The sequence below is a fragment of the Hippoglossus hippoglossus genome, chromosome 16, assembly GCF_009819705.1.
Source record: "Hippoglossus hippoglossus isolate fHipHip1 chromosome 16, fHipHip1.pri, whole genome shotgun sequence".
In the NCBI taxonomy this organism is placed as follows: Eukaryota; Metazoa; Chordata; class Actinopteri; order Pleuronectiformes; family Pleuronectidae; genus Hippoglossus; species Hippoglossus hippoglossus.
The window spans coordinates 5,885,746-5,898,630 of record NC_047166.1 but is presented as its reverse complement, the minus strand read 5'-3'; the positions used below and the strand labels follow the sequence as shown (position 1 = coordinate 5,898,630).

Below are 12,885 nucleotides of genomic sequence, written 5' to 3'. Positions count from 1 at the left end.
ATTTTCGTTTCCACAATTTCCCCAGGGAATAACTTATCTTTCAGAAATGATGCGACGTGGACACATCGGTGCTATAAAGTAAAACTTTTATTCTGTATATAGTTTTCTGACGTAGTTTTCACCTCTGGTTGTTAGTTTTCACTGGTCGATACAGGAATGGAATGCTGAAAGCTGAAGATTAATCAGAAAGAAAGTGCACACGTATCGTTCAGATCATCATAATACATTTCTAATACATGTTTTTATCTCTAATTATACTACATATATATATATATTTCCCAGTCATGTGTACATTTAGTAAAAAAGAATCTTTCATTATTGCAAAATTGAAATTGTCAAACTGCACAAAGAAACTGTCACATAATTTCAATTAAAACATGAAGACAAACAGATCGTGAGGGAAATAAAGGGAAATATAATCCGAGTCATCGCGAGGCCTTCACAAAAAACCTTAAATCCCAGCTTCTCCTTCCGTCAGGACTAAAAACACAAACCCCATTTCTTTGATAAGGCCCGGCATGAAAGTACATTCCTTTTTCCCTGTGATGTGCACGTTACATTAAAGCCACTTATTGCTCGCTCTAACATCAGCATTTTCGAGATAAAGGTTCTGCTTCGTTAAAGTGCTCAGTGTCGTGTGAACGGTGGAACACAACAGGAGAGACTGATGAGGTGAACGAGGGAGGAGAACAGTCTTTGGGTGGAGGAGAGATGACACGAGACAGGGTCACTATGGTGATGAGGTGTGTGTGATTACAGCTTTTTATAATTGACTCAATGTTCACCCACATTCTCACCTTGCACTGGTCCAATCTAACTGCATTTAAAAGGAACATACCAGCGTCTTTGCATATTTTCTTCCATGTAGTAAAATGCACCAAATCAGTGCAACACTATTTGTACAATAGTGTTTTGCTACCTTTGAAACAACAACGCTAGCTTATGTATATTTCACCGTTGCATGGCACTGCTGTTGCTAGTTATTTATTACACGACAAAAAATGTACCTGACATCTCTATAACCTGATGTTCATGAAGTTTAAAGACATCAGTTATTTCTAGAAAAGGAAATTCATTTGCCTGATATTGCGGAAAAAACATAAAAGTAAATGAGAAACATGCAAAAACACCAGTGTGTCCTTCAGCTTCAGAGTCAGAAAGCAGCTTGTGTGGCTGATTGTAATCGAGGCTTTTACTTGACTTTCCCCCAGTGGAACAATCTGTCTTTGATTTGATCATAACGCTTGTGAAACTGTACCGTTTAGTGTCTAATGGTAAATTCAGCTCGTTTCCTCTGATATGAAGCCAGAGCCTGAACTCCACAGTTTGAACTTTGGGTGAGAAAAGCCTCTGGAGTGTCGTTACAGGTTAAACATGAAAAACAATGCAGCTTTAAAAAAAACCTCTGTAATCCACATGGAGTGTTGCACTGCAGCCGTAAAGCACATGACGATAAAGAGAGAGAGAGAGACTCAGATTTGCCTGTGAAGACAAACCAAAGGTCTCTGAGTGATAAAAGCAGTTGAACGAGTAAAGCACATGAAGTGTTTTAAAGCAAAAAGATGCAAAAAAACACAAAGCGTCACAGAGCTGGTGACGCAACAGTCCAACACATTCAATGAGGACAGCAGGCAAAGACTTGAAACAATTCATCGCTGAAGAAAGAAAATAAATATCCAGAGTGGAAACTTTTCAAATTGATAAAACATTCGTTTGAAAAACAAGCGAAGACAACAAGTGATTAACAGATAACGATGTTTGTGCGTCGAGCAGAAACAAAAAGACAAAATGATGTGAATGACATTCTGATATAATGAAATTCTTCTTTAAGGTGTTTGGCTTCAAACTGAGGTTTTGTGAAGCAAACGTTTCCCTGTAGAGGAGAAATGTTTGCCCCCAAAAAGATTCATTTGGTTTGAGAAAGAAAAGCATGAAAATAGAGATTTAATTTCTTTGTCTCATTTTAAAGGATTATTTGAATTCAAATAAGAGGTTTTTGGTTTCTCGTGTATCCATTTTGATATGAAAGACTTCATATTCCCTCTATGTATTATTACATTACAGGCTGTAAACTTCCTGAAACCCCCCCCCGAAAGGTCTTCGCAGAATTAGAGATCAAGAAACTGCCTTCGACTGGAGGTTTTAATGTTTGCACGTGGGGAGACGTTATAGGAAAACGCCTCTCCGGGATTCTGCAGCTGGACTTTTACACAAACCATTTTAGAACCGTATAAATGTAACGTCGCACATAAATGTCACTGTCCTCGAATAAGAGGCGGATCTGAGGAAGAGGAGGAGAAGAAGGCGCCACCTGTCATTTAGTCATTCCCGAGCTTTTTAACAACCGCCTCTGTGTTTGACCTCGTCTGTTGACATTTTCAGCACGCGGACATTTACGAAAAGAATTTCAATTTGGTCGTGACAGGGAGACGAGACGCTTCAAGGTTGGACCCTCGCATCTCCCTGCTGCAATTATCCTTTTTAGAAATAGGGGAGCAGGAAACGTGTCGGTGGCAAGAAAGGGACTAAACGCCCTCGACTGCGGAGCAGGTACACGGACAAATTATCCCATTACTCTCGTGGTCCTCTGCCGCGATGTGAGAGGATCAGGAAGGATCCATTCGTCACCAACACCTTTAAAACAGCCGGAAAAGAAGAACTCATCCAGTAACGGTATCAACAGAACTGAATGTTGTGTTTTCGTGACTGCAAATAACTTTTCATTCTTGCTCGAATGTGCAAAAATTCAGTTTTTTCTATGATTGTTTGTCTTAATGCCCGTGTTTGATTTCAGCTTTAGTTTGTTGTGTTTTGCATGTTAACAAGATTATAAGACTTCAGTTTTAAAGTGTATTCATAGATATATGATATTAGAATTAATTTACATAATTTATACATCCATACTGCATAGAGTTAAATATTAATTTATTTTGCTGTCACGTGCCCCCCGTGGATTCCTGTACAAACAATCCTTCACTTCATTCTGAAATATGCTCGAGAGTAATGTAGGCCATCGACTGAAGAATGCTAGAAGGCGAGTAAAAGATAGTGAGCATTAGATCTGATATATTAAAAACTCCAGTGAGTGTGAGGTGATGAGCGTTAGATGTTACATCTGAGGAATCTACTCTAACAACTGACCGATGGAGGTAAAACATTAAAACATCCCAAACAGAAATGTGACGTGAGGACATGTGATTTAACTCAAGTGTGATGACTGACATCTAAAACATCTGTGCTGCGTCGCTGCCTGTCGCACACTCAGCTTCACTCCGACACACGAAGGTCAAAACTACTTTATACAAGAGCGAGGGAGTTTTCAAGTCCACGTTAGTTCCGTTCACGAGGCCGCAGCACTTTAAAGAACCGTGGCTCTTTTTGCACAGTGGCTAAATACATCCAGCTTTAACCTACATCTCAACAAACATTCGTCAGTGCCCCTGAAATTAAAATGCACCAAGTGAAAAGATCTGACATTAAAATAAGGCAAAAGTATTTTTTTGACTCACTACATGTTTGGATTTTCAGCTATTTTCAAGAGACAGACAGAAAGAACTCAAGTTGTATTTGTGAAAAAGAGAAAACTGGACTGAAGTAGTTTGATTTGATTTGACAACTATGAAATCATGAAGTGAGAAATAAACACTATTTGTCTGACACTAAGGTGAGAAGGACATTGTCTGACCAACAGTCCAGACCTTTGGTAATGCATAGTTCTTTCCTGAATGTCTCACACTATCCATCATTAACTCTCAGCGACTGCTGCTCAAAGCCTAAAAAAATAAAGAGCAATGACAATAACAAACTAATGGCTCTTTTTTCTTCAGGTAATCTTTGTACAGCTTCAGCAGTTTTGGCTTCTTTGGTTTCTGAACCAAAGAGATCATCTAGAGCAGTGAAGCAGCCCTCTCTCCTCTAACCACGCAGCCGGATCCCACCACAGCCGCTCCGCCGCTTTAAGGCAGGAAGGGTTCGTCCTCCTCCTCGTCCGCGCTGGGACCCGGGTCGCTGAGACACCTCGTCAGCTTCTGCGGGTCTCTGGGCGCGTCCGCCTCGCCCGTCTTGTTAGGTCCGCTCTGCCTGTGGGGAGGCTTCATCATCAGGCCCTGCTCCTCCTCCTCCTCCTCCCGCTTGGCCCGTCTGAACTCATCCATTACGTTGACAGAGTCTGGAGACTGAGGGGAGGCCAGGTCTACCTGGATGGTCGGCATGCTGTCCGACTCTGGCTTCATGCTGTAGGCCTGTGGGTCTATAGGCGGGACAGGAACACGATATCAGGGAATTAATAAACTCATTCAGTCCTTCTCTAATATCATCGGTCATTCCATCAATGTGCAGTTAAGGGAGAGGGACATGAAACCAATAAACAGGGTCAAGAAGACCTTTCCACAAATGTAACAATACAACAAAAACAACACACAGTAAGGTCACAATCCTTTATGAGGCAACACATGCTGGAATAATTCTGAAGTTCCCCACATGTAACATGCTGTTAACAGCAGGACTCTCTATTCCTCCTAATGAATCAGCTGAATGTGGCCTTGTCAATCATTGCTTATTATCATTAGTGATGAATAATTAATGAATGTTAACAGGGAGGCTACCTGGAGCATGCATGTTAGGATTGCTGCTGGGTTATCACAGCTCTAAATGGATCATTCTCTACGCTCCGCTACCTACCTGCACCGAGTCTGTTCCCTTTCTGCTGTTGAGCAGGAGTGAAATCAGTGTCTCTCCCTAAAAATGAAACCACACACTCATTTACATGGCGGCCGGTGAGAGCAAACACATTTCCATCACTGGGGAAATATCCGTCGCCGCATATGTGGAGAACAGCAGCTGCCTTCCAACAGCGTTTAGTGAATTCTGCTTTGTGAGCCTCGCAAAAAAAGTTATGACTGATCCCCGTGGGCCCCATCAGCGACACCGTGAATTCCTCCCGTCGTGTCACCTGGTGCCTGACAGTAAAATGCTGCTGGGTATTGAGTGTTTGTGTTTGGCTGTGGCTGAGACAGATGTGTTTACCTGAGGCCAGTCGGGCCCGACACATTGTCGGCGAGTCTGGAGGAGCAGCCGGCACCGTCAGGTAGTTATTCATCTCCTCTATCTGGGAAAACACAAGGACACTGTTTGTTTACGGAACGACTCTTCTGCTCCGTAATGAAACTTCCTTAATTGTTTTCTATCAATATAAACAGAAGTTGGGAGAAAAATTACATTTTCTGCCTCATTCCCTTGTTTTGGAATCACAGCAGCCGACCTTAAGCAGTTCAGCAGTTCTCCATTAATCAACATCTTAGAGAAACTTCGTTAGAATTATGCTGCTTTCTTGGTCTCTGCAGAAATTCTCTCTCGAGGCGGCGGCGGCGGCGGCTTGGAGCACATTCGATTTAAACAAAACAAGAGTCTATTTTCATTATGTAATTACAGGCTGATGAAATGGAAATTTGTGGTTGGGCCACTCGACCGAGGAAATAAAGCAGCTCCCGTTTGTGTCGGTAAAATGAATTTAGGAGATTGGTGTTGGACTCCAATTAGAGATTAAATCATAGTTTTGGCTGAATGGTTTAGCTGCTGGAGGCTCGTTACGAAAGGAGAAGAGCTGCTCTTTATCTGTGGGGGATTCTTTTCGTCGTCTGAGCTTCTCAGGTGTTTCCACAGGCTGCTTACAGGAACATCACGTCTAACTACTTTACAGTATAACACAAAAACAGCTATAAATAAAACTGCAGAACAGTCGTACCTTCTTCTCCAGCTCAATCATCTTGTGCTTCTTGATGAGTAAGTCACTAAAACCATCTTCAAAGGGATCAGCCACCAGAGTGTGTCTGTTGTAGGAGCGCAGCTGAGAAAGGAAAGACACCAAACAATTTAATGGGTAAATAATAAAAGTTAAAATATATGAAACATGCAGAAGAAATGATAAAACCTTGTGATCCTCGTAAGAGAACAAAACTTAAAACAGTGTCTATCAATATGAACAAAGTGCTTTTCTGTTATGTATGAATGAGTTGATGTATGAGTAGAGCTACTGATCTAATTCTAACTAAAACACAGTCAATACACTATTCAGTAATAATACAGGGGCCATTTATCAGTACAAATCAATGCTGTGATAAAAACATAAAAAATAAAAACTTGTGATCGCTCTAAACGACAGGTAATACAAGATGATACATCTTCAGCTGATAAGAGAAACCCCCCCCAGCATGTTACCCTCTGTCGTGTCCTCTGAAGGTTGCTCCTCAGGATCTTCCTGATCTCCTCCTCTCTGCCCTTAGGCAGCGCTGGCATGGCTCTGTCCACAGACTTGGGAGGAGGAGCAGGCTTCTTGGGCTGAATGTTCCTGAGAAATACACGAGGAAATGAATCAGAGTTTTAATCTCGCAGGTCAGTGGAAATGACGATCAAAACTTTGACAGTTTGGAATCTGTGAGGTGAATAGTTCTTTTTCACTGGTTTCATTTATCTGACAGGTCTGATCTTGTCTGTCTTTAGTCTGAGTGCAGAGAGTAAAGATGCTGAGAGCACAAATGTCTGCGCACAGTTGCTCTGGGATTTTTTTCGGAAACGTTTTCAGCCGGAAAAGCGAAACTGGAGGAAAAAGAGGAGCCATACACATAGAAGACGCCGAGGAAAGAGTCAAAGACAACGAGATTCAAGAGCTTTTGTCACAAAACCCATGAGATATCAAAAACAACATTCCTTTACACCTGTGGATGAAAACCTTCCCTAGAAAGAGAACTTAACTTAACTTTAAAGAAAGGAAACTGAGGCACAATGAGAGAAAACGTCCCTATAAAGCTCCAGGAAGCTGCACATCTCATTGGATCATGCTGTGAGCCCTTTTACATTGTGCTGTATAAAAACATGGATTATAGCCACTTCGGTTCCCTGATGTGATCACTCTGCACAAAGCAAGTCAACACTCACTGCATGGAGACGGTGGAGGGAACAGCAGCAGGCATCTTGACTCCCCCGCCGCTCTCCACCAGCTCAATGGCCTGTTTCATCTCCATCTTGTGATAGAAGGCGATGAGCTGTGGCTCCTTGGAGCGCTCGCCGGCAATCAGGAACTTCTTCACATACTTCTTGTTGAAGCGGTTCAGTCTGAGCAGAGGAGCAGAGGAGCAGCACATGAAAACACAGACCAGGGTTTATATTCTCTACAGGGCAAGAATGATTAGCTGATGGTGACAGAATATGATATGAGCCAATCACTGAGTTAAATACAGACATTTCATTGTCAAAGTTTCATTGAGTCAAAGATTTTCTTGCATTTCTAGATGTTATTAAAGACATAACTTTGACCTTGGGTTGTTTATAACGAGCATTTGTCAGCATGTTTGACATTGAGCGATCAAGCAGTAATAAAAACAAAGCAGCTCCGATGATCCCTAAAGGGTTTTAATGCAAAGTCCGTACTTGTCCTTCCAGTGGTGGTGTCCATAGTGTCCACAGATGTCCTCAATTCCAGTCAGGAGGTGGTCGAGGAACTGGGGATGAAAAAGAAAAGAGAAAATGATCAGAATCTGAATCTGGTCCCTGAGGAGTATTTTCCTTTATTTTAAAACTTAGCAAAGTACGAGAACAGTCGTGTCTCTGAGCGCAAACTTAGATCTGAAAAACACGACGTTCCAGCTGCTGCAGGAGAAAGTCATTAAGAAAAGGAATAACTGATTCTCACAATGTTTTCTAATGTCATTATCCACAGTTTACAACTTTGAGGCCAAAGTAGTTATTTGAATATATAAACTTATATATTACCATCTTATATCTTCATTTAAACTTGACGATATTAATGTTTTTAGCAGTGATTAGAGAGACTCTGGTTCTACACACACTCTCTTTCAGCACCTATTACCATCCCTCAAAGTCACGTCCCCCTCCCTGGACAGACTGCCAACATCATTATCATGGACAACAGGCAACAAGTTTTCAAATGGACAGAGAAGCAGCAGCAGGTGACTGATGGGACGGTGTTTAGTAACAGTGACGCCTTGCTCAGAGAACCACAGAAACTGTAGCGCTGCATGTGTTGCTCTCGCTGCTGCCGGGGCCGCAGGTCGCCCTGGTGCCCTGGTGCTCTGACTAAGCCTGACAGCCTGACAGCCTGACAGGCAGCGTTGCTATGGGAACAAGTCATTAAGTGGAGCCGCAGTGACTGATTAATATAAAGAGTCTCCAGCTCTGCAGGGGTCAGGGGGGAAACAGCCTCAATTTAAACAGCAGCAACTGTCTGAAGCTTCTCTGTGTGATGAGAAAAATAATGAATACACATCTGTATTATGTATATTTAGATACATTCTGTACTAGACATAGTACAAATCTCCCTCTCCATCTATCTATCTATCTATCTATCTATCTATCTATCCATCCATCCATCTATCTATCTATGTATCTATCTATCTATCCATCTATCTGTCTAACCTTCTAATTAAGCTTCTCATACAATTTTTGATAGAGGATCGTTTTGTACATTATGCAGTAAAGACATTTTATTAAACTCTGCTTTTTGAATGAATTACTTCTTATCATCAGGTTATGTTTTCCTTTTTTGCAGTAATGTTGTGATAGACTAAACAAGATTGTCCCACAATGCAGTGCAAATAGCCTTTATCTCCTGAGCTGATGATCATTCTGAGTAATAGCACTGTATTTATGTTGTTTTTCTATTGCCCCCCCCCCCCCCCCCCCCCCCCCCCCCCCCGCAATACAAACAGAGCAAGCTTATCTTTAAAAAGCTCAGCAAATGGAGTATGTGTTGTATGTCGCTTCACTGCATGGTTGTCTAAATAAATAAATGAAGTCATCACAAACTACGTGACAGACGACGGGGAAGCACAACATCTGGATTCAACACAACATCTGTGGCCCAGTAGGACTCTGCACTCCAGCAGCTCTGTTGACTCTGACCACTGGTGTTTTACAGTGGAGGAGAAAAACACTCTGGACAAACTTCTCTTCCAGCCTCGAGCACTGGTGACTCACCACCAAGCCCCTGAGACGCTGTGACTGTGTGTTTGTGTGTAAACTGTGACTGTGTGTGTATACTGTGACTGTGTGTGTGTGTGTCCATGTGTCTGCCTGAGCTGTGTTAATAGCTTTGAAACTCTAAGGGATTATGGAGCAGGGTGGTCGATCATGAATTTGCTTGACGAGAAAATACTGAGGATAAAGGAGGCGCAGCATGTTGAGGTTGTATTTAAATAAGTGTTAAAAAGGTTTATATTTATAGAATCAAGCAACTAAATTGATTAAATTGACATTGATTGTCACGTATTTTAGAATGATGTGTATTTTATATTCCCAGTTATTTGCGTTTTAAACCTGAGCTTTGCTAAAAGCTCAGGTTTGAGGTGAAGTACCACCACACAACCAGTAGGTGGTAGCAGCAGTCAAAGTTTGAAAATCTGTCTTCGGAGCAAAACTACAAAAAGCATCAATATCAAAACGTTAACTTCTCAAAGCAGATACTGATACAAACGGTTATATCCTTGATATTTGTATTTCTGAAGTTTCTGAGTAAATAGAGATTAATCATAAACAAAAGGTAGGTCACTGAAAGATTTATGCAGAAGACGCAACGTTTCAAACTATTCTGACATTTGATTGTGACCCTCACACACAAACATTCATACGTCTAAACCATCAGGAAATCATCGGCTTGGGACGATGACGGCCGACGATGTGTTGATTTTACCTGGGTGTGGATTTCCTCATTAATCGTGCGCTTGGCCTCCTGTTTCTTCTTCACTGCCAGCAGCTCCACCAGTGGTTTGATGGTCATGCCCTGCAAGAGTGAGAGGAACAAACCATTACTCACTGTAAACACCTCCTGACCTCAGCGAAAAGCAGAAATAGCCTCTCGTCAACCAGTCGACGCAAGAGTGGAGTAGACGAAAATCACATGGATGTGCATCAGGGCTTTGAAATATGATGTGATGTTTTTCTTGTGATGTTTTTGTGTCAGAGTGATGAAATCAGCCGTCTGCATATCACTGATCAGGTCACATTTGGATCACAATGCAGAAAAGGACGTCAAGTATGAGACTTGATGTGTCACAAGTCGATAGCTGCCGCATTTTTCAAGTTTTGCAACAGCTGATTGACAAAAGCCCGCAGATTTTCACACAGTGTTTCACAAAAACTGTCGTGTCTGATGCAAATCTCTCGTCACTTCAGAGGATGACAACTTCTGAAGAGTTGATCCTTTTGTAGATTAAAATCCAAGTGAGATAAACAAAGTGAAATACTTCTAGTAGCAACTCATATAAAAGAATAGTATTATTGTGTGTCCCCTTGTTCCATGAACATGCATCTGTGAAGTACTAGGAACAAAGATGTTTAAGATTAAGATTAAGATATTTACAGAAATCCTGAACTGCTAAAACTATGAAGTTGTGTGTATGTGCGACACATTATCAGTGAGAGTAGAGTTATCATTCTAATAAGTAACCTAGTGCTGTGATAATATTCTGAAGAAGATTGTGATCGTAAACACAACACAAAGAGGGTTTGTTCCTCTGTATGTGAGTTGTAATTTTAAGCCGGAACTGTGTTTTGTTCAACCTGTCAAACCTGTGGTCAAAGTGAAAACACTGAGATCAAATTCCCCTTTTCCTCCTTTCATTCTGACACAAACATTTTTTTGATGATTGAAGAAGCTAAAAAGTGTCTTCATCTCGAAACCATTGTATCTTTACTAGAAAGGTCTCCATGTTTTATCCAATCTTCTATTTATGGACATTTATCAATAGGATGGCCCCTGGAATATAGAAATCAAACAGTGTGTGCTCATGCCTGTCTGCACCTAGCAGACAGGCAGACCCTGCACCGAGCATATCCTATTGCTTTTAAAGAGATTAAGCTGGTCATCTGGTTAACTGTAATATCTTAAAGTGAGTAAGCCAGCAGGCAAAGAACTTGCACTTTTATCACCTCGTGTTTATTCCAAATAAAGCACCCAAACAGGGATATTAAATGGCTACTTGTATTCCTTCAACCCTAAACAAGTAGAAATGTAATATATGATGGTTATTGCTAATGTTTTGGCGGCACTTTAAGGAAACTGGTTCAATTTAACAAATGTCAGGTTGAGGGAACGGGGGAAATGAATCATTCAGAATCCTTTCCTTGAATTCTTTGCAGGGAAAATCTGAAGTTTAGAAGAGTTTGGATGAATTTTATGTAATTTGTCTTTGCTTGTGATGATGTTTGTTTCACATTAACACAAAAATAATAACACAATCTCTCTTATAGGGGGGGGGGACATTTTACCAAATTGACAAACATTACTCACGTGGCAATTTTTTTAAATAAAAATCTCAAAATAGTTAAAGTAACCAATGAGATGTTGGCAGATATTAAACTATTAAGTCCAGAAATCACCAATCCGAAGTTCTACTGTTATTATTCCTGCATCCCACTCTCATCCCAGTCTGACCTACACAGAGTTATACTCTAAAGGTGAAGTGGGTGTCTACCTCCTATCTGCATCTGCCTCAGCATCAGGCTGACAGTGCTGAGTTGAGTGCCATGAATAAAACATTGTTTCTAATCCAGCCTCAGCGGGGGTGGGGGGGCACGTCTTCAGGGGGTTTTTTTTAGCTGCTGCCATTCTGGGTCCAATTCACTCCATGAATATTTCTGCAGTATATTCCGAGAGCCTTGCTTATCTGCCAGGGCCGAGCAGATGCAGTGCACAGTGCTTCTGTACACAACCACTCCCTGTGTGGCTCTGACTTGCCTTAACGTTCAGGTTTTTCTATGTTATTTTAAGGTACAACGAGAAAATTAACCTGGAAAATCATCATTACAGTAAACACGTGTCTTAAGGATGAGACTTTTCTGTAATACAGAGTTCTTCCTATAAATATATGAGCACTGATTTAGTCTTTAATCCTCAGCTTGTCCACTAGGAATAAGATTCATTGTTCTGAGCTACACTGGTTTTGTTAGTGGACCAGTCAGAGTTAATTCAGACAATAATGTCGTAAAGATTGAAAACTACATGTACAAGCAAAGGCTCTTTTGCAAACCAGGGATGACGGATGCAAATTATTGGGCGAGCGACAGAAAATTTGAATAAAATCCACATTGTTTTTGGAAGATTGCCGAGGACAAACAATGTGTAATGTTTAATTCAATGCAGGCGACGAGTAGAAGCTCATTGAGAAGTTTAAATAGGTCTAAATATAACACAAACTAAAGTCGTGCATTGATTGTGGTCACATTCAAATCCCACGACAAGGCAAAAAACGCAGGAAGCCAGGCTGAAAAAACCAGGACGACCTGTAACTGGTAGTCGCACCTGTACGAAGACTGTGAAGAAGATAACGGTGATGATGGCCGTGAGGAACATCTTTCTCATGGGGAAGAGATTGCTGTCCAGCAGGAAGCCGAGGGAGAAGGCGATGGCACCTCGCAGGCCACCGTAGGCTATAATGAACTGGTCCTTGGTGGTAAGCTTGACAATGCGGAACTTGTTGATGATGAAGGTCAAGCCAACCACACCTAGGAAGCAAGAAACATAATGAGAAACTGAGGTTGGGTTTGTGTGCACATGTTATAGATGCAGGTAAAGCCGCATTCTTTCCAATGGTAAATAATGAGGTACATGAAAGTTTTATACTTTCTGTGCCTCAGTGTATTTTCCCTTATCTCCCACACAGCCATTGCTGTCATTTATTTTCACTGGGCTCCATTAGAGTGAAAAACCAACTCGCTTCATTCCTTTAAAAAACATTTGGCTCCATGGTTTCATTTTAACGAGCTAAGTTCATCTTTATGAAAAGCGTATCACAGTGATACAAATGTAAACTAACTGCTGTCTGGACAGTAAAAAAACTAAAGTATTAAAAACTGTGCGACACTGAATTATAA

At 41.3% G+C, this 12,885-nt stretch overlaps 2 protein-coding genes across 4 annotated transcripts in view; both read right to left on the bottom strand.

Moving 5' to 3' along the window:
• LOC117777400 (hemicentin-1-like) overlaps window positions 1-12,885 on the bottom strand; it is a 1,765,934-nt gene that overhangs the window by 1,069,133 nt on the left and 683,916 nt on the right. The window lies entirely within an intron of this gene.
• The window catches only part of slc9a1a (solute carrier family 9 member A1a), a 28,115-nt gene continuing 15,299 nt past the window's right edge, over window positions 70-12,885 (bottom strand). Inside the window, exons 5-13 of one of the 3 annotated variants that reach the window (XM_034612172.1) lie at window positions 12,314-12,516; window positions 9,704-9,793; window positions 7,426-7,496; window positions 6,934-7,110; window positions 6,217-6,346; window positions 5,744-5,845; window positions 5,026-5,107; window positions 4,681-4,737; window positions 70-4,249 (exon numbers count right to left, since the gene is read on the bottom strand). In XM_034612172.1, coding sequence (XP_034468063.1) covers window positions 3,957-4,249; window positions 4,681-4,737; window positions 5,026-5,107; window positions 5,744-5,845; window positions 6,217-6,346; window positions 6,934-7,110; window positions 7,426-7,496; window positions 9,704-9,793; window positions 12,314-12,516 — 1,205 coding nt within the window. In that variant the 3' untranslated portion in view covers window positions 70-3,956. Of the gene's footprint in view, window positions 4,250-4,680; window positions 5,108-5,743; window positions 5,846-6,216; window positions 6,347-6,933; window positions 7,111-7,425; window positions 7,497-9,703; window positions 9,794-12,313; window positions 12,517-12,885 lie in introns of all 3 variants that reach the window. The other 2 variants (XM_034612171.1, XM_034612173.1) reach the window with 2 other exon arrangements.